At 46.0% G+C, this 26,613-nt stretch overlaps 1 protein-coding gene across 1 annotated transcript; it reads left to right on the top strand.

The window, feature by feature from the left end:
- Positions 1-25,599, top strand: rab11fip5a (RAB11 family interacting protein 5a (class I)). The gene is made up of 5 exons (XM_056296237.1): positions 1-655; positions 16,133-16,644; positions 17,305-17,878; positions 23,935-24,088; positions 25,335-25,599. Exons 1-5 carry the CDS (start codon positions 276-278, stop codon positions 25,590-25,592), a joined length of 1,878 nt encoding a protein of 625 aa, XP_056152212.1. The 5' UTR covers positions 1-275; the 3' UTR covers positions 25,593-25,599.
- Positions 25,600-26,613: the final 1,014 nt, after the last annotated feature.

The raw sequence follows: 26,613 nt of genomic DNA, 5'->3' as shown, positions 1-26,613 counted from the left end.
CCCTCCGCGTCACAACGCACGCTAGCTTAGCTTAGCAACGCCGCCCGCGGCCGTCATGTGACACCCGACGGTTGGCCGTGCGAGTCACCGCGACGCCTTGACGCCGAGGCGGCGGCGCCCAGGGAGGGAACGCTCTAGGAGATCGTCCCGGCGGGTTTCTCCGTGGTTTATTTCTTTCTGATAAGAATAACCGTAGCGACGACGACAACAACAACAACAACAACAACGCCGACTCGCGCCGTCCGCCCCGTGTCGTCGGCGGGTTCATCCGGATAATGTCCTCGGCAAAGGCGGAGGAGGACGACCAGAGGTGGGAGCCGACGCACGTCCAGGTGACGGTCCTGCGGGGTAGAGGGTTACGCGGCAAGGGCAAGCACGGCACCAGCGACGTCTACACCATCATCCAGGTGGGGAAGGAGAAGTACTCGACGTGCGTAGCGGAGAAGACCACCTCCCCGGAATGGAGGGAGGAGTGCTCCTTCGAGTTGCCGCCCGGGGCGCTGAGCGGAGCGGGGCGCGGCGCCCCCCCGCCCGGGACCACCGAGCTGGTCCTCACGGTGATGCACCGCGCTCTCATCGGGCTGGATGTGTTCCTCGGGCAGGCGGTGGTGCCGCTGGACAAGGCCTTTCAGGACAGAATGTGCATCAAAAACGAGTAGGTCCGCTTCTGTCTCTTACGCAGAGCTCTTCAAATCCTGGCGTTGGTGGATTTCATCATATGTATGTGTGTGTGTATGTATGTGTGCATGCATGTATGTGTGTGTGTATGTATGTGTGCATGCATGCATGCATGCATGCATGTATGTGTGTGTATGTATGCGTGCATGCATGTATGCGTGTGTGTATGTATGTGTATACCCTACAGCTGTAGCTTATTTTGTGTGCCATTAACTCTGGCCTGCGTCGCCATAAATAGCGTACATAGTGTTGGTTAGCCTGCATGTTCAGTCTTTCCTTCATATCGCAAGACGTGTTTCTGCTGTCGCAAATTCTAACGCCTCTTCCCTTAGTTCCGATGTGGCCGGAGTTGTATAAACACAGCAGTCCCGTCGGTTGTGCTGCATCGGGGCTCTGCAGACACACCCTCCTCTCCAATACACCAAACTAGTTGGACACCCAGGAGAGTGCCCACTACAGACCTGACTGAGGACCACCTCCCCCCTCGTCTCACTTATTTGAACGCCGTGTTTCACTACCTTGGTGTATTCAGAGAGGGTCTGCTGTGTATTTGTTTGTTCCATTACCATTCTTGTAATTGCCCCCCCCCCAATAGGCACGACGTACAAGGGAGGATTAAGCTATTCTCTGTCCCAGTTCCAAGGGATTATCTAGCAGTTTCATGACTGAAAAGCCCCACAGTATTTTTAGCATAACATGTCGTTTTTATGACATCTTACAACCCTTGGCTGTTACGTCGACGACCACATGGTTAGATGTGGCATAACTTTACCCTACGCAGTTGTTAAAGGAGTCGTATACTTTTCCTTTTACATTTTTTTCTAGCTGAAAACATGTTGATTGCCCTTATGACAAATTCGAAGAAAAACTAGATACGTCACATGCCACTTAAAGGGGGGGGGGTCTATGCTTTTTCTTGCGTCTGGCTGAAAACACACATTACGAGCAACCAACTTTGAATTGCTGACATAATGTAGGCATATCAAAGCTGCTGAGGCGCACATGATGTAGGCGACGCGTGGGGCCCAGCATGTTAGACCAATAAAATATGAGGCAAGTAGAAAGGTGACGTGCCAGCGTTGGCCAACGAAATTACTTTTGAGAAGTTGGGACGTGGTGTTTTACTACAGGACTCCCACTTTCAGCCCCCCCCCCCCCACACACACCACACACACACACACACACCACCATTGCGGTCCTTTTCCCCCTACACCCCCTTTTTATACACCTTTTTCAAAATGTAAGTAGATGCAGATGGGCTAAAAACGAGCACTTACTCTGCTTTAAATCTTGGGTGTTGTTCAAGCGTACGTGAATGAGTGTCTGTACATTTCACTCAGACGTGCCCCTTATTATTCATCTCGAAAACTCGTCAACCTGACATGATGTTGACTCAGAACAGTTTGAACAGGAAAAAAAGAGAAGATTCCTCCTATTCACTGTTCCCTCCTTGGCCTTTCACAGCACGTTGTTAGAATGTCGCCGTGCCGTGCTTTTCCTAAGATGGACTCATGAATGCGAGATGAAAGGGGAACCAGTCGCCACCCGACAGCCCGGTGGGAGACTGGTCATTTGAAGGTTGGGGTTGGTTAGTGATGATGTGTCAGCAGGGCTCAACTCTGGAACATTCAGTGTGTCCGTGTGGTATCCAGTGAATCTGGGGCAAGTCAATAATCAACTCAAGACCACTGCCATCATGAGATGACCGTTTTACCCAAGAGTAAATGTTGAGGTATGCCAGGAATGCTTAGCAGAACCCAACCCACAATTCAGGACAATCTAGCATACAAGTCTTTATGCCAGCAAATCCTCATTCCCCACAGACGAGGCGTTTTCTAGTGTTGAAGCCTAAGACAAGGTCGCTGACAGTATCGAGTGCTATTGAGAACCTAGGGGCGCTCATGTTGGTGTCTCGTGGGGGCAAAAAAAAGTAAATGAGGAAGTGCTGTGCATACACTTGATCATACAACAGTTTATCGTGTCAATAGATTTATGCAAAACCTTTTGATAGACCAGTCAGGAGATAAGTTGATGGACCGAATGTTGACTAAGTAAACTGGTGCAGTAGTGATTTCATGCGTACAGGACACCTTTTTATCTTTCAGGTGATTTGAAACTGAGGTGGGGCTGCTCCCAGCATCATTGTGCCAAGCAAAGCAGAGCGTGGTAATATTATTTCATCTCTATGGGCCCCAGGATGGAGAAATAATGGGGTCTTTGAGGACATCCTGGTGTTTGCACAGTGAAGTGAGGGAGTAAAATGAAAAACAGAAGAGATGGAATCGACACTTGGGTAAAAAAAAAAAAAGGCTGTTAAGATCATTTCATTCCACACACATAATAAAACAGACAGTAAAATCAAGATTATAAAGACAAAATAGCACCGAGCTGAATTGGTTCACTGATCATTACCAGTGTTGTGGTCCTAAACAACTCTCCCATCATCTCCCCAATGTCACTGCTGTTTAACAAAAAACGCTCATTTGCAGTCAGTGTTCTTGACAGTATGGAGCGAAAACACATTATTTGCTCAGCGGCTCCCAGTGCATATGTGAAACAATAGAATGGGGAATTGAAGGGTCTCTGTGTAATATTTCAGTTTTCCTGAAGTGTAATGTGATGGTACTGGGCGGCACGGTGCTGCAGTGGTTAGCACGGTCGCCTCACAGCAAGAAGGTCCTGGGTTCGAGTCCTGGGGTAGTCCAACCTTGGGAGTCGTCCCGGGTCGTCCTCTGTGTGGAGTTTGCATGTTTTCCCCGTGTCTGCGTGGGTTTCCTCCGGGGGCTCCGGTTTCCTCCCACAGTCCAAAGACATGTAGGTCAGGTGAATCGGCCATACTAAATTGTTCTTAGCTATGAATGTTTGTGTATGTGTGTGTGTCTCGACCCTGTGATTGCCTGGCGGCCTGTCCAGGTTGTCTCCCCGCCTGCTGCCCAATGACTGCTGGAATAGGCTCCAGCATCCCCGTGACCCTTAGAGCAGGATAAGCGGTTCAGATAATGGATGGATGGAATGTGATGGGTAAATATCAGTAGGGGTTGCTGAATGGTGACTGAAACAGTGAATATACGTCCTTCAGTAAGTACAGGAGCTGTGCTGGCTGGTTGTTGCTGTTATTGTTGTAAGGCCTGTGATAACCCCGTGCTCCTAAAAACTTGGATTGCACTCACAATCCTTAATGAACTAGGCAGCAATGGCCTTAATTGATATCTGCTGAAGGCATTTGGAAACCTTGACTGTCAGCAGATGTGCTTTGTCGGACGTCAGCAAATGTGCTGCTTTCTATTTGAATGTGCTTTTCCTGTTCACTTTGATTTGGGGTTGTTATTCACAAAGCCGAAAGATTGAGATCCGCTCTCTGCTAGGAATGTCATTCAGCCCCTTTTAAAAAGAATTCAAGGTTAAAGAAATTCACCCAACATTTGAATAACTGTGAATTTCCCATCTATGTACAGATGAATACCTCAATTGCAGCGGCATGGTTTTGCCATGATGGCGAGCACTGTGGTCATCGATGTAGAAGATAAGGACAGAGGACTCGTCTTGACGCTTTATCACGTTCCCATTTCGAATACGTCGCCTTCATAAAGCTTGTCCCTGAAGATGGAGGCATCCCAGTTGTAGAGTTTTGCAGGTCATACATTTTCAGCACAGTGAAAAGCTGCAGGTCTTGAACGCCCCCTTCTTTCCAAGCTTCCAGTGAAACCTTGTTTCTCCCCCTCAAGTGTTTGTTCTGAGCTGGCCAGTTTAGCCCAGAAGTGGCTTCGCTGCGTACAAACACTGAAACTGAAAGGTTGAGGTCACAACTTAACTGGGTAACATCAGATTTCTCAGCAATGCTTCGACTTCACGCCGTTATTTGTCAGGCACACATGCGGCATTTCACGGCCAGCTCAGGTCAAAATAGAGAAAATGTAACTACTGATGCAGCATCACTCCAGCACGCAGATATATTATATTTTTGTGTCATTTGCTTGCCTTTTGTAGTCGGCATGTCGTTTGTTTTTTGATTGTCATGCACTGCTGCCATATTCTGTCAGTGAAGCCCTCTTTAACAACTCTGGTGAATGATCACCAGAGTTTGGATAAGCAGTTTGGATAATGGATGGATGTACTTAGTAAATAACCGCCGCTCCCAGTGGAAGCCCAGTCATTTCATATGATTTTGTTAACTAGAGTGCCATTTTGATTAAACACAATTTTGTGTACCTAGGTTGAACATTTTCCAACTGTGTAAATTTGGCTCTGTGGTTTCTAGATGAGTATACGGTGGAACGTTCCTCCTCTCACATAGGCGTCAGGTTCGATGTGTGTTGCAGGCCGAGCCGCCCCTGTGGTGCAGATTTCGGGAAAGGTGGGCGCTGGGTAAACTCCCCTGCAGGGCCTGCTGGGAGGAAGCTGCATAACGCTCCGTTATCAAAAGCCACCCTGATACTGAGCATTGCCATGGTAGTGCAATGGTTTAAATTTTCTTCCATCGTGGTATTATTTATGTATAATTGCAGCGTAGTGGTGATAAATGACTTTCACCGTGATTTTATTACTACCCAGTACTATCATCCTGACATGACTTATTTTGTATAGGAGCAACCACCTGAATGAACTGCAGACTCACACCTAATGTAGCTGCATGGCTGTGTAATCCTCACAAAACAAATCCATTTGTTGTTCTTCAGTGAGTAAAGAATGTGGGCTATCTGCATAATTCTAATTTTTCAGCAGTAACGAAATTTATTTGAGATGGACAAATTGAGATACTAATGCTAAGTGGCTACTTTGTTTGAGAGTCATCCAAGATTTTCTGACATGCAGTCAGTTCGGGACTCTGCATCAGAGAGCAGTGTTCTCCAGTGTTGTCTTTAAAGTGCCTCACCCCGACAAAACCGCAACAGATTAAGCTGGTATACAAAATGAATGACTGACTGAAATTATTATTTAACTGTACTGTACTTAGGGCAGCATGGTGGCGCAGTGGTTAGCGCGGTCACCTCAAAGCAAAAAGGTCCTGGGTTCGAGCCCCGGGGTTGTCCAACGTTGCGGGTCGTCCTCTGTGTGGAGTTTGCATGTTCTCCCCATGTCTCCGTGGGTTTCCTCCGGGTGCTCCGGTGTCCTCCCACAGTCCGAAGACATGTAGGTCAGGTGAATCGGCCATACTAAATTGTCCCTAGGTGTGAATGTTTCGGCCCTGTGATGGCCTGGCGGCCTGTCCAGGGTGTCGCTCTGCCTGCTGCCCAATGACTGCTGGGATAGGCTCCAGCATCCCGTGACTCCAATTTGGATAAGCAGTTTGGCTAATGGATGGATGTACTGCCCTAATTTGTAATTGCCCCTCACTAACTCACCACCCTCTCTGAAGTATTTCTATTTTGCCTGATTCCCATAATAAGTGTTAATGTTACTGAGGCTGGTCTTAGAACTGTATTGCCATGATTCACTGAATGCAGAAAAACAATTGTGTGTGTGTGTGTGTGTGTGTGTGTGTGTGTGTGTGTGTGTGTGTGTGTTTAACCATGTATTTCCGGACCCTTTTGCTGAAAGCAAGCTTTGCTGCTGCCTATAGCTGGCAGTTATAAACACCTTGACCATCATAAATCAGACTGAGGACTAACAACCCCATGTTAGTGCTCAGTCTGATTTTGCAGAATGACGGCGCAGTGGTGCAGTGGTTAGTGCAGACGCCTCACAGCAAAAAGGTCCTGGGTTCAAGCCACGGGGTAGTCCAACCTTAGGGGTCGTCCCAGGTCGTCCTCTGTGGAATTTGTATGTTCTCCCCGTGTCTGCGTGGGTTTCCTCCGAGTGCTCCGGTTTCCTCCCACAGTGCAAAGACATGTAGGTCAGGTGAATCGGCCGTACTAAATTGTCCCTAGGTGTGAATGCGTGTGTGTCGGCCCTGTGATGTCCTGGCTGCCTGTCCAGGGTGTCTCTTTGCCTGCTGCCCAATGACTGCTGGGATAGGCTCCAGCATCCCCCGCGGCCCAGAGAGCAGGATAAGCGGTTTGGATAAAGGATGGATGGATATTGCAGAGTGAGGACATCATTAATAGCACTGAATATACAGGGACATGTCTTTGAGGCATCACATCGGTATGAAGACATATTAACAGTACATACTGACATGTAGCTCTAAGGACAACATAACTGTCACACAAAGGTGCCAAGGCCCAAAGTGATGTTTAGTACCTAAATTCAGTTGGCTAATTTCTGTCACTGTGTCTCTGTGTTAAGATGCTCAGTTTTGCTATCTGAATCCTTCCTTATACAGGTAAATTAATGATGAAGGCACCAATCCCAAAGGAAGGGTGAAAGTTGTTTTGCTACCTTAGCTGTCACTTAATAGGTTTGTAACTCTTGTACTGATCACTTCATATAAAATTCAGAAGTGATGGTGGTTTAATGAGGAAGTTTAGATTAAGATCTGTTCATGAGTTGGAAATAGAGATACACACCAAGGCAGCCACAGTCTCATCTGGCCCGATACACTTTTCACTTAGTGCCCAGAAGCCTCTGGAAACACGGACAGTGTTTTACAGTTGCTGGCCTTCTGTAATGTAGAAACTGGCCTTGAATTGTACACAAGTTGGCCTCGTGTAAATGCGGCCCAGCAGATCTCATTTGAAGTTGATTGCACTGTTTTGTTCTGGCAGCCTCTAATGTAAGCAAAGCGGACAGTCGTGGCCTTGATCTCGGGGAAACATAGTAGCCGTGATGCTTAACTCTTGAGCTATGAGCTACTTTCGCCAACTTTTACTGATTTGCCTCATGGTCAGTGCAGCTGGCCAAGGAAACTGGCTTGAGATGAGCCTGTTGCTTCGTTTGGTGACTGTTTCTGAATACATTTTGAACTGCATTTAACTGGTATGTGACACTGCAGAATGTTTCAAGATGCTAGATTTTTTTCAGCTATTAAACTCCCCTTTATTCATTCAGAAAAGTTGCCCCCCCCCCCCCCACTTCCTTCAAATCCATTTTGGTACTCCTAAACATGAGCTGTGAGCTGTAATGGAGGGCTGGTCAGTGCCATTTGAAGCTGCAGTGTCTCCTTGTCTAAAAGTATTTATTGTATGACACATCAGTTTTGTGGGGAAAACCCTATCGTATCCAGATGTGGAATGTGGTTTTTCATCTGTTCTATTCCTTTTCGCGGTTTGTGCTGGCGGGCTGGTTTATGAGACTGGGTGGTGCTCGGGCCTACGGTAACATCATAACACGTGGCTTCAGCCCCCTGGATTGTTTTGCAGGGGTGTATCGAATGGAGAATCCGTCAAAGGAGGTGCCCACTCGATAACAGCCAACAATTTATAGCTTAAAGCCTCAGTCAAACGTCCTTTCATTAATGTAGTCATAAAAAGCCAAAGGAAGTAGTTATTTAAAAAATGTGAGTACTGGTGAAAACCTTCATATTTTAAGACTCAGAAGTGTGGGTTTATAGGGGTGGGTTAATGGGTTGGTTGGGTCTAGGGTTGTGGGGGGCATATTGTCCCATATTTCTGCCAGTATCTGATTGAAGTGATACTATGTGTAAATATACCACTCGGAATGATTTGATATGCACAGGCGTTCACGTTAATGTTGTGCCTAGGAAGAAGAGTCAGATTTGTAATTAATTCTACATTTATTATGTTTTAGTTGAATGTGCACGTGTAGCCTGGAAAAACAGAAAAAAAGGAGGGGGGTATCACTCTAAGACACACACACACATTATGGAGGTGCCTTTCTTGGTTGTCCCCCAGATGTTACATCCATGGTGAAATGCATGATGGGAAGCTGTTGACTTTAAATTGATAATGGTGCTCGAAGTGCTTTTAAAATCCTTTTGAAAGGAAATGGCATCTGAAAGCGTACAGCCTCTTCTGTCTGCCTCTGATTCCACATGAGCTCACCGATACCCCTTAGGAAAAGGTCTGAGCACATGATGGGTAAAGCAGGTTGACAACCTACTTGTTTGGTAAGATCGTCCCTTCCTTGATGGGTGTCTGTATGGACAGGTCCTTCCACACAAGACATGCTCAAAAGCGTTGCCCTTAAATAAGGCAGCAGCTCCTCGGAGACTTTTCTTTTCCTTCTCCATTCCTAAGTGGCTCAGCGAGGAGGCTGGTGGGTATTGTATCACACAGCAGTGGGGTGTGGAGTGTTGGGATTTCCTGTTTTGGGGTGATAGGAAATTGGATAAGAGCTCTGGAACAGGATTGTTTACAAAAGTGGGGGAAAAGATTCCTAGAGACTCGTGCGATTCCAAGCGTTAAGCTTTTGCCCATCAGTCCTGGGGCAGGATCATCCAGAAGCCCAGGCTCTTGCTGAGATTACTCCTTTTTTTAAGACCAAGCCAAAAGCATTCTGGTTTTGATTTTAGTTGAAGGTCTTTGCATTAGTTTTTTTTTGCCATTTAGTGGAAGCTTTTATGCAAGGTGCACTACAATAATGTGGGGTAATGCATTTCTATTATGTTTTGCCTCAGTATGCCTCCACCTCCAGCATCAGGCATCAAGCTCGACCCTCGGGTGCCGGGGTCACATTTCAGTGGCCTCTTTACACTTTTGTAGAAGAGTTTAGTCAGTCGTGGGCGGCGTCCTGTCTGGCCCCTCGCAGGTGTGTGGCCCTCCACATGTAGGCCGTTCACTTTTGTCTGGGGTTGCAGTTTCTGTATTTAGGTCACACGATGGTTTCATCACTTGAAGCCATATTTGGGTCAGAATTAGTCACCAGCGAGCATAGGTGCACACAAACAGACCCGCAACTTTTTTTTTTGCAACGTCTTACTGAAAACTCTATAAATAAATGCATTATGTCAGCAGAATGTGTCCTCAAATGTTTCTTTCTCAAGACAAGACCAGCCTTCTAACGTGGTTAGCGGATCGATCGATTTAATGGCGTTTGCTTCAGATTCTCTTTAAATAACAAATCCCGTTTGAAAGCAGATGGCTTAAATTTCCATTCACAATATTGTTCTGAACTATAGCCCTTCGACTGTGGAGTGAGTGATAAGGGAAGGATTGGAATAATCACACACGAACCTCCGCGGTCCAGTGTAACAGTGTGGAATGTGAACCCCACCTTGGCCACAGGGAGTTTTTGGCTACGTCAGGAAGACTGATACTATTGTTGGAGCATCAGTGTGAAACTCGACTCCACACCTAACAGGCATTTAAGGTGAACCGGTGTACAATTTTAAGTCCTGCTCTGAAACAATTGAGATGCTTGTGCAAGAGCCTGCTCCAAGTTTTTGTATTGTTATTTTGTTCGAATCTTTGTTCAGGAATCAGGAACATTTATTTGTCATTTCATTTCCCCCATCCCACAGCGGTGTAACACAAAGACAAACACATATCCAAACTACAAAAAAAAAAAAAACTTAGAAAACATATATCCAACATATCCAAAAAAAAAAAGAAGATTTTTTTCACTGTCCAAGAGAGCGAACACCAGCCAGGATGACTGTTGGAACTGCCGGTCTCTATAGGCTAGCAGTTAGCTTAGCCTGCCCCGCTTCTGCGTTCTGTCAGACCACCCTCAGTGCTTCCTCTTCGGGTGCAGCTCCAGGCAGGGCTGTGGTCCCTGGGCCCACCAGACACAGCAGACCAAGCTCTCCCAGCTGTCAAACGAAGACAACTTAGACTCAGACGTGGACAAAGACACTGCATAGACAGTACTGGGTGAGGCCGCCGCAAACGTGAATTCATGCCGCCATCTTCCCACACCGGTACTGGGTGAGGCTGCTGTAAACATGAGTTCGCGCCTCTGTCTTCCAGCACCCGAAGCTGTTGTTGTTGATCTGATGGCTTAAAAGAACTGGTTTGAAGGTCAGAAATGTCCCCAGAGCTCGGTGTTTAAAAGAATTCAGGTACAGGTCACTTCACTGGCTCATGACATGGGCCAATATACGAGATTGTTGTCTGGCTTGAGCTCCTGTGTAAATGCTCTCCATGCAAGATGGCACAAGGATTGTTGTGACATACCCTGTATATTTGTAATGGCATGTTTACAGGCAGTGTGGTAATCCAGTAATAGGATGAATTTACCATTAAGTGAAACGCTCTCAGATCACCACGTTGGATGGATAAGCATAATCTGAATGGCCCTTCTCCAAGTTTTAAACTCCAAAGCGATTTTATGTGTAGGCAAAACAACCAATTTAAAAGACAACAACACAAGTGCTTCTCAGTCAGGATGGATAGATAAACCTCCGTGGTTTATGTGTGAACACAGTCGACAGCTGTTTCATAGGAGTGCTGCTCAATCTGAGGCCTGTCTCCATTGTGGGTTCCATGCTGAATGTGAAAAAGTCAGACGCTCGTTGCTGCTGTCAAATTACAGTGAGGACTGTCATTCCTGTAGTCTGCTCATACGCTATAACATATTTCCATTGTTGTCTTTGTTTTTTATGGGTAATTGGGCGGTTGTTGTTTCTGTTGGGTTATAAATAGGATTATCATTCCTGTTCTTGGGGCTCCGCCCACTCTTTGTTTGGATTCCTCCAAATTACTCTCGGAGGAGGATTTTTTCCCCTCGCTGTGCTCACTGGGATACTTATTTGGCTGTTTACAGGGCTTGACATGAGGTCACAGCGGGGTGAGACTTACATAATTCTCACATGCAGTGCAACGACTGCATTATTTTTCTTATTTCTGACATACAATTGCCTGTTTTTGTTGTTGCAGTGAAGAGATCTCTATATCTTATTTTACTGATTATTTCCTTGCACTTCACTCGAAAACAGTGCATCTTTGGTCACAGAGGAATTTTTACCATACCAAGGCCCCGATTCCTTTTTTCTATTCTGCGTTGGATTTTTTTGGTAAAATGCATGATCTATTAAATCTGCAAGAGGAAATGTTTTAATGGTAAATATTACCTTTTGATTGCTGTAAGTGTTGAACATTTTCCCTCAAGCCCCAATGAAAATAGAAACAAACCTTTATTACATGGATTTGCCGGTTTGCCTGATTGTAGATTGCTGAGCATGTCCCGTGCTTTTCCACGAAATCGTTACTGCACACAGGAAGGGACATTTTATGTATTCATAGACTAGCTCTTATCTAACGTGTATGTTATATCTACGCCAGTTGAATTGAAATCACAGTGTTAGGAGTCATGAGCCATGATTTTCTTATGTCATCAAATGACATGAAACAGAATTTTTGGGACTCTCAGTCAAATAAGACAGCATGCCGCTTCGTCTACTGGGCAGAAATTCCCTTATTCAGCTTTAAGTGATGCTCCTTTTGCCGTCAGTCTGAGACTTAGTCCCATATGTGACCCCATCTGTTCTTAACCTTCTGTTGCTCTGAGATGGGGCCACATTAGCTTAACATAGACGGACACGAGGAATGAATCAAGAGGTCTCCTTTTCACCTATTTTCAATCAAGTATTGCATCACTGAGGGTATAGTCATGTTCCAAAGAGTCTTTGCAGTCCTACTGGTGGGGTAAAACGTTTAGCCGGGGTGAAACAAATGTTTAAATCACTTATTTCATCAACCTGTGCCACTGACTTTGAATTGGAAGACGCCTCGGTCTGCTGCACTTCTTCGCTGTAGTGCAGCAGACACTGCAAAAGGGCACTTCTTCCCAATACGCTGCACGTTATTTTACTAGCCGGTCAGGTTATTTTATTTATTTTATTTTTGGGGGGGGATTTTTCCCCCTTTTTCTCCCCAGTTGTACTTGGCAATCACCCTGCTCTTCTGAGCCATCCCAGTCACTGCTCCACCCCCTCTACTGATCCAGGGAGGGCTGCAGACTATCACGTGCCTCCTCCAATACATGTGGAGTCGCCAGCCGCTTCTTTTCACCTGACAGTGAGGAGTTTCGCCAGGGGGACGTAGCTCATGCGAGGATCATGCTATTCCCCCCCAGTTCCCCCTCCTCCCTGAACAAGCGCCCCGGCCGACCGGAGGGGGCACTAGTGCAGCAACCACGACACATATCCACATCCAGCTTCCCACCCGCAGACATGGCCAATTGTGTCTGTAGGGACGCCTGACCAAGCCGGAGGTAACACAGGGATTTCAACCAGCAATCCCTGTGTTGGTAGACAACGGGATAGACCGCTACGCTACCCGGACGCTCTTCGGTCAGGTTATTTTGAAAAGAACAGAACCTCCAAATGATGGTTGTCTACGTGCCAAAAGCTGGTGGTAGAGTAGAAAACAAATATTTCTGAATATTTTTCTGGTATCGATTGTTAATTTCCTGGGTTTTGCATGCTAATAGGTACAGTACAGAGACATCTGAGGGAATTTTCTGGGGAAAAAAGAGGCAGTAGGTTTTGGTTTTCAAGGTTGCGGTGCAGGTTGTGTGGCAGACAATAGTGACAAGTCACGCATCAGTGAGTTTGCTTTCATCTACTCTCATTTCCTCTTGGTGCATTTAAAGCATCGCCTTTCATGTTTCAACTTCCTGTCCTTCTGTACTGCATGTTTCGAATTTCCTGAGCAATGCTTTCATTTCATTTTTCACCTATTCATTGAACATCAAAGTATTAGTTTTATGAGTGTTGTAAAAAAAATTGAGTCACTCTGCATCCAGCAGCTCCGTTTCCTTTTTGAATTTGTGCATTAAGACTGAAATCAAAATGGAGATTGTTTTTTGTTGAGTTTTTTAAACTCCCTTATAGAGTGATTACAAATTGCATTTGCAATTATTGCAAATTTCAAACTGCAGATTAACAGAATTGCCCTTTATTTCAGTTCAAATAGTACTTCCTTTTAACCTACTACAATGTGTGTAATACAATAATCTCTGTTTATACGTTAAGCTTTGCTGTGAAATTTGAAGGAATCATAACACCATTCAGCTTTTTAACAGTGTTCACAACACAAAACATAATATAAAAACTGCTATGAAGTAGGGGTGTAAGAAAATATCGATACACTCGAGTATCACGATATTATCTTTTGCGATACTGTATCGATTCTCAAAACCACTATATCAATGTTTAATTGTTTACATGTAAAGGTTTGTGGTCTGCATTTTGTGCAGTGTGTAACCCCACGACCACTAGACAACAGTGTTGTAATCTATCTTCAGCCATTTGACTCTTCCACCCCAACACAACAACGTAAACTGAGACAGGAAGTAGTATGAGCACAAAGAACACAGGCCCATGAAATCGCAACATATCACCTTTCTTGCAGTATCGCAATATATTTCGATATATTGACTCGTAAGCCCTGTACCGTGATACGTATCTTATCGCCAGATTCTCGCCAATACGCAGCCCTGTTATGAAATGTGTGTGGCTTTCTTCCCTCTTCAGTAATGGTTTACGGGCAGCTTGACTGTGAAGGTGACCTTCTGCCTTCGATGATCTTCTCTAGGTCATCGTTTCATTAGGAGGCTAAGCGTGCTATTGAGCCATCGGCGACTGTTGAATGGCGTGACACGAGTAAAACTGCTCTTTCGGGGAATCATGAAACTGTTTCCCCACATAGACAACTCAAATTTCCAGTGTGTACACATCAACAATCGAGCACAAAATTGTGGTTGGGGCGTGAGTGCAAAAGGCCCACTGGCACAGGAAATGAAATAATGAAGCCTGCCAGGCGGGTGGGGACTCTTTGCTGAGCAGGTCTCACTTTCATGTAAGGTTATCTGTTGGCAGCAACAAGCCCTCGCCTCCCCCACGCTGTTATTTCTCTAGTGGCAATGTGACCTGTCAGAGAGACACTTGTAGGCTTGGGGGATTTTTATGGTTTTTATCATTTTTAGCAATCATCTCAGACCAGATGAGATTTTCCCATGAGTCACAGGGTGATCAAGTAGTGTGATGTTTTTCTACTCGTTGGTAGCAATGTGAGGCTTTTCTGTGAACTGCCTCTCTTTGCCTGTACGACTGCGCTTGTAAAGGAATTTACTGTTGGGGTAACTTTTCCCAGCACGTTGTAATTAGGGCATCCATTGTTCAGTTGAGGAGGTGTACTTCACTGTGTACCCCATTGTTATTGCATGCCAGTATCTCACAGCAAAAACAACACACACACACACTTACACTTAACAGCCACACAAACTGTTTGGCTCTTGCGCTCTACCCAAATTCACTCTTCCCAAATCTGAGGACAGATTAACCTGATTCACACTAGTCACACTATTACATGACCCAGTTTGTAGTGCGTATGTGTGTTACCGTTCAACACAGAGAACTCGCTAATTAATCACTTAGTTAAGTGTTTTGGAATGCATTTATAGTGTTTTTTTGTAGCTTTGTTTTCAAGGGATACCAGGTTTCTGTTTGGGTCTTGTGCTTCACCGGGTGAAATGCATTGTTTACTGAACCTGTTGTGTTTAACTTGGATGATTTTGATCCATAAAACATTATCTTCTGAGGTGTCCGGGTGGCGTGGCAATCTATTCCGTTGCCTACCAACACGGGGATCAGCGGATCGAATCCCCGTGTTACCTCCGGCTTGGTTGGGTGTCCCTACGGACACAATTGGCCGTGTCTACGGGTGGGAAGCCGGATGTGGGTATGTGTCCTGGTTGCTGCACTAGCGCCTCCTCTGGTTGGTCGGGGCGTCTATTCAGGGGGGAGGGGGAACTGGGGGGAATAACATGATCCTCCCACGTGCTACGTCCCCCTGGTGAAACTCCTCCCTGTCAGGTGAAAAGAAGTGGCTGGCGACTCCACATGTATCGGAGGAGGCACGTGGTAGTCTGCAGCCCTCCCCGGATCAGCAGAGGGGGTGGAGCAGCGACCAGGATGGCTTGGAAGAGTGGGGTAGTTGGCTGGATACAATGGGGGAGAAAAGGGGGGGGGGCATTATCTTCCACCAGGAGACTTTGATAACCTTGTCTATCCAGGAAAGAGATTTTCTCTAATCTGCATTTGCACATTTTAACATATTCACACCGGGGAGCTGCCCAATAAGAACTCCCATCCCTGCAAGACAAGTTCAAACGCTTTGTCCAAGGATACCTTAAGGCTAGTTATTAAGAGAGGATGCACAAGTTTCTCTGTTATTCTAGGGAATCGAACATGCAACCTTCAAGTTATAAGCCCACTTCTTCAACCTCAACACCACTGTTGCCCCTTCATGATTTTCTGTGCAATAAATAAAAATATACTAACAACAGAGAAACCCGCATTAACATCAGAATTGGACTCACACAAACTGTATGCATAAATTTGTCTTTGTGACACTGATGCAGCAGACAGCTTGCATGGTGACCCAGCTACATGTTAGCTTGCTTTGTACAGGGACAGCTGGACCTCAAATGTCATGCAAGGGGACAATTCAGACAGACTATAGACAGTGGACTATACACTATAGATAAAAAACATGTCATTTTATTTTATATTGCGTACCGGTATATTACTCAAAGCCCCTTTGTGGGGTTTCAAAGACCTGATCATCAGTTACTGGCCAACCAGTTATGTTCATTATGTTATTTTGCTTACAGTATGAATTGTACTGCAGTGCACCTGTTGTTCTGACCGAGGGTGCGTCTCTTGTTGTAGGTGGTACAAACTCAACTCCAAAACAGGGAAGAAGGAGAAAGAGCGAGGGGACATTCAGGTGACCGTCCAGTTCACCCGTAACAACCTGACAGCTAGCATGTATGACCTGGTCATGAAGGACAAAGGCGTCTCCACGTTTAGCAAGCTGAAAGAGCGTATAAGGGGAAAGAAGCGGTCCTGTGACGAGGACTCGTCGTCCGCCATCTTGCCGGGAGGCTATGGCGCCCTCTACCGCATGCGCAACCGGCTGCCGAGTGATGGAGGTGGAGAGGAGGAATACGAGGACGACGAGGGCGGTGAGGCTCGGCGGAGTAAGATGAGGAACTTTTTCCTAAGAGGGAAGCTGCGGAAGTCGTCGGACACGCGCTCCAGCACGTCGCTGGGCTCAGAGAGCAGCGAGTCGTCGTCGCGGGGCGGCAGCCTCAGCCCTACGGCGGGCATCAGCGTGGTGGTCTCTGACCTCTCCAACTCCCCGAGTAACAGCAGTAACCTGACAGCAGATAACAGTCCTGGTGAGTAGGACCAGCAGGCCAAACATGAGCCTGTTATCAGGAATGTTTGTTCATAAGTTTACTAAAAATTTACTGGAACTTTAATCGAAGTGTTGGTGAAATAAAATGCAAAATTGGCGCGTGACCCTCGGTTTGCTATAAGTGAGTAAATAGGATTTCTGTCTGGCTAAGGTTGCAAAATGGAAAGGGACTGTACCCATGTTTTTTTAGTCAAAAGTATTGCTTTTTATCACAGTTTCTGCATCACCAACCACATTAAATACTCCATCTCAAAGTTAAATATTAAAGCAGTGTTGAAGAATGAATGAATGAATGTTCATCACAGTTTGAAATTCGGCCTTTCTGATCAGATGCAACTTAACCCAGCTTTCGGCTGTGCCTTGAGAGGCAGAGCATTTGGTTTCATTGTGCTAAAATGATTACATTTTCACAGAAGGGTAAAGGAACCCATTTCAAACAGGACTCAGTTTCAGACATTTCAGACTGACCAGTGCCACCCGGAGTAACATCCGCTCAAAGCCATCACAGATAACATCGCCAGACAAGTGACTATACACTTGGTTTTCTGTAGTCACTGATTACCTGTAACTGTTTCTCTCTCTGTCTCTCTCACCTCTCTCGCCTTTCTTTCAATTTTACTCTCCTATCACCCGCTTGCAGATCACACGGCGACTGCGTCCCCTAAGTTGTCTCCCCAAAAGTATGAGTTTGGCGAGGAGGCAGGGGAGATCACCATTACTGTGCCTCAGCCCTCGCTGTGTGTTAATGGAAGCTATGTGTACAACGTCCAGCCCCAGGACCCTGGCTCAGGAAAACCTGCAGGTTCGTTAGGCCTGGGACCACTGCACAAGTCCCTTCCACTCTCCATTTCCTTGCAGAACCTCAGGCCAAAGGCCCCGGAGCTCCCCAAGGGCCCCACAGGAGATGGCCGCCGTTGGTCTTTCGACAAGGCTGGCGAGGAAGAGAAGGCAGCCATAGTGGCTGCCCTTGAGCAGAGTGGCCCCTTGCAGGGCGAGGCAGCAGAAGAGCGAGGTCCAGGTTCCTCCGTGTCAGAGTCATCAGAGAGTCAAGGGAAAAAGCAGAAGAGGAACTTGTTCTCCCATGGAAGGAGTGAGTTGGTGGGGAAGGGGCAGAGTCAGTCTAAGGTTGAGTCTGAGCATGCCTTTGCTCTGTCTGCTGAGGACAAACAACACAGAGGATGGTTCGGATCAAAGGACTCCAATAACAAACCCAGGTGAGAGGAAACGTATAACACATGGCGATCAGGCAGAAGGACAACCCCTGTAAAAAGGCGCTCATTTTTCACGGCACTAAACAGATGATAAATTATCATTTTCCAGTGGGCCCTAGACTGCTAGGAGCAGCCAACAGGCCATGAGCCAGCTGACAGATTATGCATGTGCTGTTTAAAATGACCCACATCATTAGACCCGGGCTTGGGTGTCTCAGCTGCTTGTGGCCCGTATACTTAGACTCTGTGTGTTTGGCAGAAACGTTGGCATGAAAGAATTTGATTATGTAGGCTGATATTGTACAAGTAGAGGAGGTGGAGAGAGCACTGAGGCGTTTTACCCCAGCGCTTCTTTTAGCCTCCTTGCTTGAACTTTATGCATGAAGGGAAATAAAACAGTTGCATGGGGACTGACAAAAAAATGAAAGAAATATGTAAGAGAGAGTAGCACGATGAAAATACTGAAGGCTTAGTTTCTTAAAAAACCTTAGTTCTCTGAATGTGTTGGCTCATATCAACACAGCTTTCAGTTTAAAGACATTTCTACTTTACTGTAAATGGCAAATCTCAATGTGCTCTGATGTCTAAAAACAAATCTTAAGCAGAAACCACTTTCAAAGATTACAGAATATTACAATATTAAAAACACAGTTTTTTAAAAATACTTAGAAAAAGATTACCCCTCAACAAAATCTACTCGAGTACAAAAACTGGAGAATGTGAAACTAGTTACTTCCCACCTCCTTGGTACCATCATGGCTGCTCGAGGCAGAAGGATCTGGATCTCTGGTCCATCTACAGAACCCATCCTTCCTCGACTCGGCCTTGCGGGCCCTCATTGCAGCAGTTATCTGCAATGCAGATAGTGGTGGGGTGCTGCTCCTGTCAAATAAGTTTTTTAAAGCTAAATCCCAATTTGTTCCACATTGCAGCTCATTAACAGTCCCAACAGGATTTTAAAAAGCATGACGTAAGCTTGAATGATGCTTTCTTTCTCAAAGGTATGTGTGTTTATATGTGGGTGTGGGTGTTGGTATGTGTTCTTATGTGAGTCTTGGACTAACATTTATGTGTTTTTAAAAAAAAAAAAAATTAGGTACTTTTTACTTATAGCCTCACTTCTGCTTTCCCTTTTATCACACACACACACACACACACACACACACACACACACACACACACACACACACACACACACACACACACACACATACACACACACTCTCAAGATAGCTAGGTACTTTATTTTAGTGGTGTGACCAGTAGTGCTGAACTTGCTCTTGCTTTTCTAGTCATAGAAATTCAGTGGTTCTTTAGATTTAAACTTTTAATTTTAAGTTTAGACGTTAAGTGCAGATACAAAATTTTCGAATCCCTGTGTTACCTCCAGCTTGGTTGGGCGTCCCTACAGACATAATTGGCCGTGTCTGCGGGTGGGAAGCCGGATATGGGTGTGTGTCCTGGTCACTGCTCCTAGCTCCTCCTCTGGTTGGTCGGGGCGCCTGTTTGGGGGAGAGGAGGAACTGGGGGGGATAGCATGATCCTCCCATGCTCTACGTCCCCCTGGTGAAACTTCTCACTGTCAGGTGAAAAGAAGCGGCTGGCGACTCCACATATGTCGGAGGAGGCATGTGGTAGTCTGCAACCCTCCCCGGATCGGCAGAGGGGGTGGAGCAGCGACCGGGATGGCTTGGAAGAGTGGGGTAATTGGCCGGGTACAAGTGGGGAGAAAAAAGGGGGAGACATTTTTTTATCAGGTCTCCACAGATAAAATATTAGACTCAATATTAGTATAAGTACTAGCATAAGTATTAGTAATCGTATTAGGTATATTTACCCAGGAAGCTTTGCAACATATAATGTTTTCATACACTGAGTGGAGCCAAAATATTTGTGAGAACTGATCAGCGCATTTTGATTAAACTGACATCAGCTATACATAACAAGCCTTTTTTTTCCCTAGCCTTCACTCTCTTACTTTCAAAACCTTGGGGAAAATGCCAAGTTGGCAGTGGTAGCAGCACTGTGTCCTGTAGCATCAACTTTTCTTGCTGAACATTGCATTGCTGACCTTCTCAGAACATGTTACTGTCACAGGGGTGGGTGTTGTAGATGCCGGTTTGTGACAGGAATAACTTTTCTTCAGCAGAGCATGACGCTTTGGCCAACTTCATTTTGCTTATATGCAAAAAATAGCTCAGAGATTATACCAGCCCTTTAGAATAACAATAAATTCAGCAGTAGTGAATATAATACATGTATATGCATAGTTGTTAATAAGTATAATTAATAAAATAATAATAATTTTCATGAAAATTAAAAGCATATGATAAAAATGAATAAATGATAACTACTAATAACTTAAACAATAAATGTGATGTCAATAAAAAAAAGGGTAACCGCACAAGAAAACAGACTTTACAATTAATATTAGATGGGTAAACCTAAAATTTTACAAGCTTTATAAATGCCTGGAAAAATGTAGGGGTTATTTTTAGTGAGAAAAGATATGAAAAACGACAGGTTGGAAATGTATTCAATAATGAAAACCTGGGCTTTGGGTTGAGCTATGTGGTCAAACCTAACTAATCAAAAGGGCCATGTTCCCTTCCTTTCACAGCCCCATGGTGTCACCTAAGCTAGCACCCAGCACTGAGTCTCACAGCCCACCCCATCCACCTAGTCAGCACCGCTGGTGTTCCCCGACTACCCCACTAGACCCTGCTTCTTCGGGCTCTTCACTGCACCATTCTAACCCCTTCTACCACTCGCAAACCACCCCACCTCCCATATCACCGTGTAATCCTTTCTTTCCTTTCCTCCAGCGTAACCCTTTCTATGGGGACATGCTAACCAGCGAAGCCCCCAAACCCTCACCACCTCCTCTGCCCTATCTTTCCAGTTCCCGACCCCCTATATCTCGGCTTTTCCCAAAGACAAGCACCCCTAAATCCACGGCGCACCAAGACTGGCCAGCTAAGGAAGAGGAGCACCCCATTGACGGCACACACATGAAGGAAAGAGATGTGACTAAACACTGCCCTCTTCCCCCTCATTCAGTGGAGGGAACGAGGCCTCTTAGTAAGCGGTCATCCAACCCTTTCATGTCTGTCGAGGCTGTGGGATCAGATGCAGAGTGGGATGACTCATTTGAGGAGTTTGCAGCTGGCAGGCTTCAGTCTCCTGATGACGTCTCTTCAGAATGCAAGAACATGTCCAGCTGCCCTCTGCCAGAAGACAGCAATAACAACGGTTTTAATGAGATACCACGATTATCCAACACAGACACTAAACAAAACCTGAATTTGAGCGAAGCACAAAATCCCCCAGCTCCAGATTTCATTTCAAATACTTGCACAGATAATTTATCCCATGGGGAAGAAGTCACAACAAACCTTCCCACATTTGCACAGTTCCTTGACTCTATCCCAGCAAACATATTGGTTGACAGTGACAGTAAAACGCCGTTTTCATCTGTCACCTCAGGACCTAATATTTATGTTGACTGTAAGCTGGCTAACAGTTCCACGAATGCAAATGTTGCAGCCAGTACTGATGTACATCAGGCCCCTTACCATGATTGTTGCCACATCCATAATTCTTCATCTCCATGTCCACAGCACAGAGACAACCTCATCAGTTCTGTGAATCCTGTTTTTTCAGAGGTAAGCAACTCAGCAGAGGAAAGCGCTCCCTCCAGTTCATTTCCTTGTTCAGAATCGGAGAAGTTCTCAGTGTCTTCATCTCAGCATGCTGGAGCTCAGAGTGTTGACGGTGATATTCCTGGCGCCCATGAGGAAACCTCTAAGCCAGCTCAGTCAGGATTTCCGAAAGGTTCAGAATCTGAGAAACTGGTCATTGACTGGTCTGGTGATACAGCTGTAGGTGATGTAGCTTCTGAGAGGTGGGAAGTACTGTCAACCGAGCAGATGGTGGTTTCTTCAAAGCTGCCCCCGGTCACCATGAAGGAGATGGGAACTGATAATACATATATTGGATCATCAAGCACACAAGATATACTGTCGTCTGACCAACATTTAAACCCCCCAGTCTCCTTACAATCTGATACTGAGAAGCGAGAAGAGGGTCTCTGTGATCTCAAAGAGTCTGTGGTGGATTTTCTGGAGGAGGTAAATGATTCCACTATAACTGCTAATAACAGCGCTGGGACAGTTTATGTTTCAGCTACCTCTGAAGAAGTTTCTACACTCCCATCTTTTTGTGTCATGAGTTCCTCGCCTGTTGACAGGCAATCCCAGTTTGAGTCACTCCTTGACAGTAATAGAATAGGTCACATATCTCCCAAATCAGAAAGGCTTTTCAGCCAAACCTTCAACACAAGTTTTACTGGGAACAGTCCTGACCAAAGCCCAGATGATACCCTGCTGCATACAGTGGTGTCTCAGCGAAGCCCGAGCAGCTTCCTCTGCAGCCTGTACCTAAGTGCTGACTCACAGTATTATCAAAGCTGTCAGTCTCACCTCTCCTCCAAATGCTCCAACACTTCAGAAGGGACAGATGAAGAGGCTCTTCCTTCTGCTAACTCAACGCTATGTGGGGAACAGACTTGTGATAACACTGGCGAATTTCAGTTTGCTGTTGATACTAAGTGTAGTGCTGCTTTGAGCCTAGGAGATCCCATTAATCCATGCGGGCAATCTAATGATGGCATCAACCAGATAGAAGGGTCAGAATTGATCCATCCAGAGGCAGTCTGCCTATTGAAGGACAGGGCAGCACCTTTTGAGCCAAGTTTCTCAATAGTGGATTACGTTGGTTTACAAACACTTCCCAATGCACGAACAGGCTCTTGCATAAGCTTTAATCCAAAAGACTATAACCTCTGTAAAGGGTCTGGTGAGGATGGGCTTGTTCAGTTAGACAAGTCTCTCTCAGACAGCCCAACACAACATGCTGCACTACACCGCTCCCACTCTGAGGGTGCACTGAGGACCAGCTTTAAGGAGCTCCTCATGCCCTCCTTGGGGAGTGACCCAGGTGTCATGCATGACCCCTCTGCCCAGTCTAGCTCTGATCTTTTTCTTCCAGCCTCCTCTGCTCCTCTGCTAACTGTTGAAAGTAGCCCCCCTTTAGCTCCCTGCTTGCTCCCCAATGCTGCCTTGGTGAGTTCCCCACCCAGCCCGACCCTGGCTACTGCCCCAGCTCTCTGCACTGCACAGCCAAAGACCGATGCATCGCATGCAGTTTTGCCCACGGAGACACAACAGCAGGCGGACGATCAGCAGAACAGGTGAGGTTGCACACGCTCAGCGCTCGGTGAAAAGATGGAGAGGAAGCACTTTTTTTTCCCTTCTTCCAGAATTTTCTCTCCTTCTGTCTCTTCAGGCTCCTTCTGCCAGTCTGCTTCCCCTGCTTTCCTCTGTGCCACTGAAACTCGAGGGGTTTTCTTCTTTATGGGGTGATCATCTTTCTTTAACGCTGCACACACACACACACACACACACACACACACACACACACACACACACAGGCGTAAATCACACTGCACTGCAGGTGTCTGTGTGTATCCTGGCTCTGTGGCCATCAGCGGGCAAACGGTCTCAGCCCAATTAGCAGTCGGTCTTTCTCTCTGTTCCCCCTACAAACCAATTCCCTGATCTGCCTGCCCACAGAGCCAGCTGAAGTTCTCACACAGCCACCGCCCAGCCGAGCGACCATCTCAACAAGGAGCTAGTCTGCTGTTCTGTATAAGAAATGGAGAAGCGTTTTCTGTGTGTGTTGGTGATAAACTCTATTCCCCAGTTCTCCCCTCTCACATTAAGGTGTTAACATACCTAACACAATTCACATGTTTAGAGTACCAAACTCGTGAGCTTTTTTTCTGTTTCATTATTCCGTTAAAACTTTCACCCATTTTTTTTGAAAGGGAACTTTTACACCTTTCTCCCTTGATTTGTGAAACTATTTCTAGGTGGTTCAATGGTTGACTTGAGTATGAAAAACAAGTCAATTTCGGTGCCGTTGTTGTGATATCAGTGGGATTGCTGATGCTCCTCTGCTTCAGCTGTTAGTAACACCTCTTGGTTTCCCATATGCAGCCCCCACCCGGTGAAGCCCCTGACCACTGCCATGCTGGCTGAGGAGAAACGAACGGAGGGCCGGTCAGTGCTGGCCAGTGGGCTGGAGAAGCTCAAGTCCACCATCAGCCCTGGGAGAAGCAGCCAGCTCAGTGAGGAGTTGCAGTGTAAAAAAGTATGTACTGTAAAGACTTGAGAAAGGCAGTTGAAGCCGAAGTAATCAGGATAGGAAATATTGCCCCTAGTGGCAGAAGTAGATTGACTAATGGTATAAAATCAGTGCACTGTTTGGGGTGTCTGGGTAGTGTGGTGGTCTGGTCCGTTGCATACCAACACATTGATCAGCGGTTTGAATCCCCATGTTACCTCCGGCTTGGTCGGGCGTCCCTACAGACACAATTGGCCGTATCTGCGGGTGGGAAGCCGGATGTGGGTATGTGTCCTGGTCGCTGCATTAGCGCCTCCCCTGGTCAGTCGGGGTGCCTGTTCGAGGGGGAACTGGGGGGAATAGCATGACTGTCCCATGCGCTACGTCCCCCCCGGTGAAACCCCTCACTGTCAGGTGAAAAGAAGCGGCTGGCGACTCCACGTGTATCGGAGGAGGCATGTGGTAGTCTGCAGGCCTCCGCGGGTTGGCAGAGCGGGTGGAGTAGCGACCGGGACGGCTCGGAGAGCGGGGTGATTGGCCAGGTACAATTGGGGAGAAAAAGAGGAACATCCCCCCCCCCCAAAAAAAATTTAAATAAATAAAATCAATGCAATGTTGGGAAATAATTGTTTGTATAGCTTGTTTATTGCACCAAAAACTAGCTCAGCGTGCTGCAACTATGAGAAAAGTTGACATGTTGTCCAAGATATCACCACAGACAACAGCCATGCTGTTTTGCCCTAACCTGTTTCTTTTGTCGATATGTGAATACTGTATTGAAGAATCCAGTCATTTGCAGATTTTTAGTATTCGTGATTATCGGCTTTTGTTTCTTATACTCCACACAGAGAGATACCTACCATCCCCTAATTCCTTAATTGCCAAGTTAGATATTTGTATGTTACAATAAGTTGTCAGTGGTACATACTGTCCTGTAGAAATTGTTAGATTCACTCAGTTTTTTGCACTTTAGAACTTGTTAATGATTACTTTGTTCCCCAAAAAGCAGCACAAAGGGTGCTCAGGTGGCACATTGGACTGATAACCTAATGTCCCAGCACTGATGTTCACAGCTTGATACCCGTTTCAAACAGGGCATCGCAGGGAGCACAATTTGGCAATGCTGCTGGGTGGGGAGTAAAGTAGGAGTAATGTGTCTCACTATTGCAAATAGTGACTCCTACAGGTAGTGGGGCATCATCATCATCATTTGCACGACTGTCATTTTCTTCTCTGCTTCACTCATCTTCTCCCTCTCTTCCTCATTGTGCAGCCCCTGACTGAGGGGGCAGGGTCTTACTACCACCTGACCCACAGTGAGCTTGTTGCCCTGCTGGTGCAGCGGGAGGCGGAGCTCGAGAGGCAGAAAGACGCGTTCGAGCGGCAAAGAGTCCTGCTGGCCAAGCGCGAGGTGGAACTAAAGAAGCTGAAGCCACAAGTCAGAGATCTGGAGGACTACATTGACACACTCCTCGTCCGCATCATGGAGCAGACACCCACTCTGCTGCAAGTGCGCTCCAAGTTGAAGTGACGAACGAGGCAGCGGGTTGGGGTTGGGGTTGGGGGGGGGGGGGGACAAAAAAAAAAGACCAAACTGGGTTTTTGCATTGCAGTATGCATCTGTTCACTTTAACCTCCACAACAGCTCTTTAGTCTTTCCACTGCTACGCTGTCCTTTTTGATAGAACTAACTAGGCACCGAGAGACATGCAGGCGATGTTCTTCAGCTGGCATGCTTTGTTGTGTTGAAACACATCCTCGCTGATGGGATCGTTTTCATGCGGTTGTGACTGTAGGAAACGCAGCGGGTCCTCAGGTTGTTTTCACGTCAGCCCCTGTCCGTTTAAAGCTTCTGTAAGGAAGAGAGTTGACCGCTCCCAAGCGCTCAAAAACCCAAATGCTTCCATTTTATTGGGGATCTCGATTGTTGAAACGTTAATTAACAAAATTAACTCCTCTTCTGCACCTCACTTTTGACTTTATCGCCATATCACATCACAACAAAAACACATAGGGTTTCACTCCAAAATGCTGCATATCCTCTTTAAGGGATGAAGAAAATATTAGCTGAAATTCATATTTGTTTTTGTTTCGTTTTTTCAAAATGGGCAGTTCCATCTTCAGAAGTTTTAGTTTTTGTAGGCGAGGGTCTGACTATCTTCAATGTGTTCACATTAATGAGTTCTACCACTCAGCTGATCATTTAATCAGAGCTGACGTTTTTTTCCCCACAGTTGGTGGCTATGTCATTTTGGACTGCAAACATCCAAACCCCTCCCCGTAAATATTGAGTGCACTTATTATTTTTAAAGCTACCAGTCGAATGACATGTATAAATACTCACTCTCGTGATGTGCACAGTTTTGAGAACTGATTGTAGGATAAAAGAGTATTCAAAAGTGTTCTTATCCAGCAAGTAAATGGATTAATTTTTGATGCACGCCAAGCTCTTGAATATCTTTTGCTTCTTTCTTTTTGTTTTTCCCTTCACGGGTATGTCTTCAAATGATCCATGTTGCTCAGTCACATAAGCTAAGTGATTCTTTAATTGG

This window comes from Lampris incognitus, chromosome 16 (genome assembly GCF_029633865.1).
Source record: "Lampris incognitus isolate fLamInc1 chromosome 16, fLamInc1.hap2, whole genome shotgun sequence".
NCBI lineage: Eukaryota > Metazoa > Chordata > Actinopteri > Lampriformes > Lampridae > Lampris > Lampris incognitus.
The sequence above is the reverse complement of the archived record's forward strand: the minus strand, read 5'-3'. Positions and strand labels throughout refer to the sequence as shown.

Bases quoted from the DNA above. Each gene is read 5' to 3' on its own strand.
- rab11fip5a (XM_056296237.1), top strand. From the start codon at position 276: ATGTCCTCGGCAAAGGCGGAGGAGGACGACCAGAGGTGGGAGCCGACG. The intron at 16,645-17,304 runs GTGAGTAGGACC...ACCCGCTTGCAG, and splicing joins GACAGCAGATAACAGTCCTG to ATCACACGGCGACTGCGTCC. The intron at 17,879-23,934 runs GTGAGAGGAAAC...TCCCATATGCAG, and splicing joins GACTCCAATAACAAACCCAG to CCCCCACCCGGTGAAGCCCC.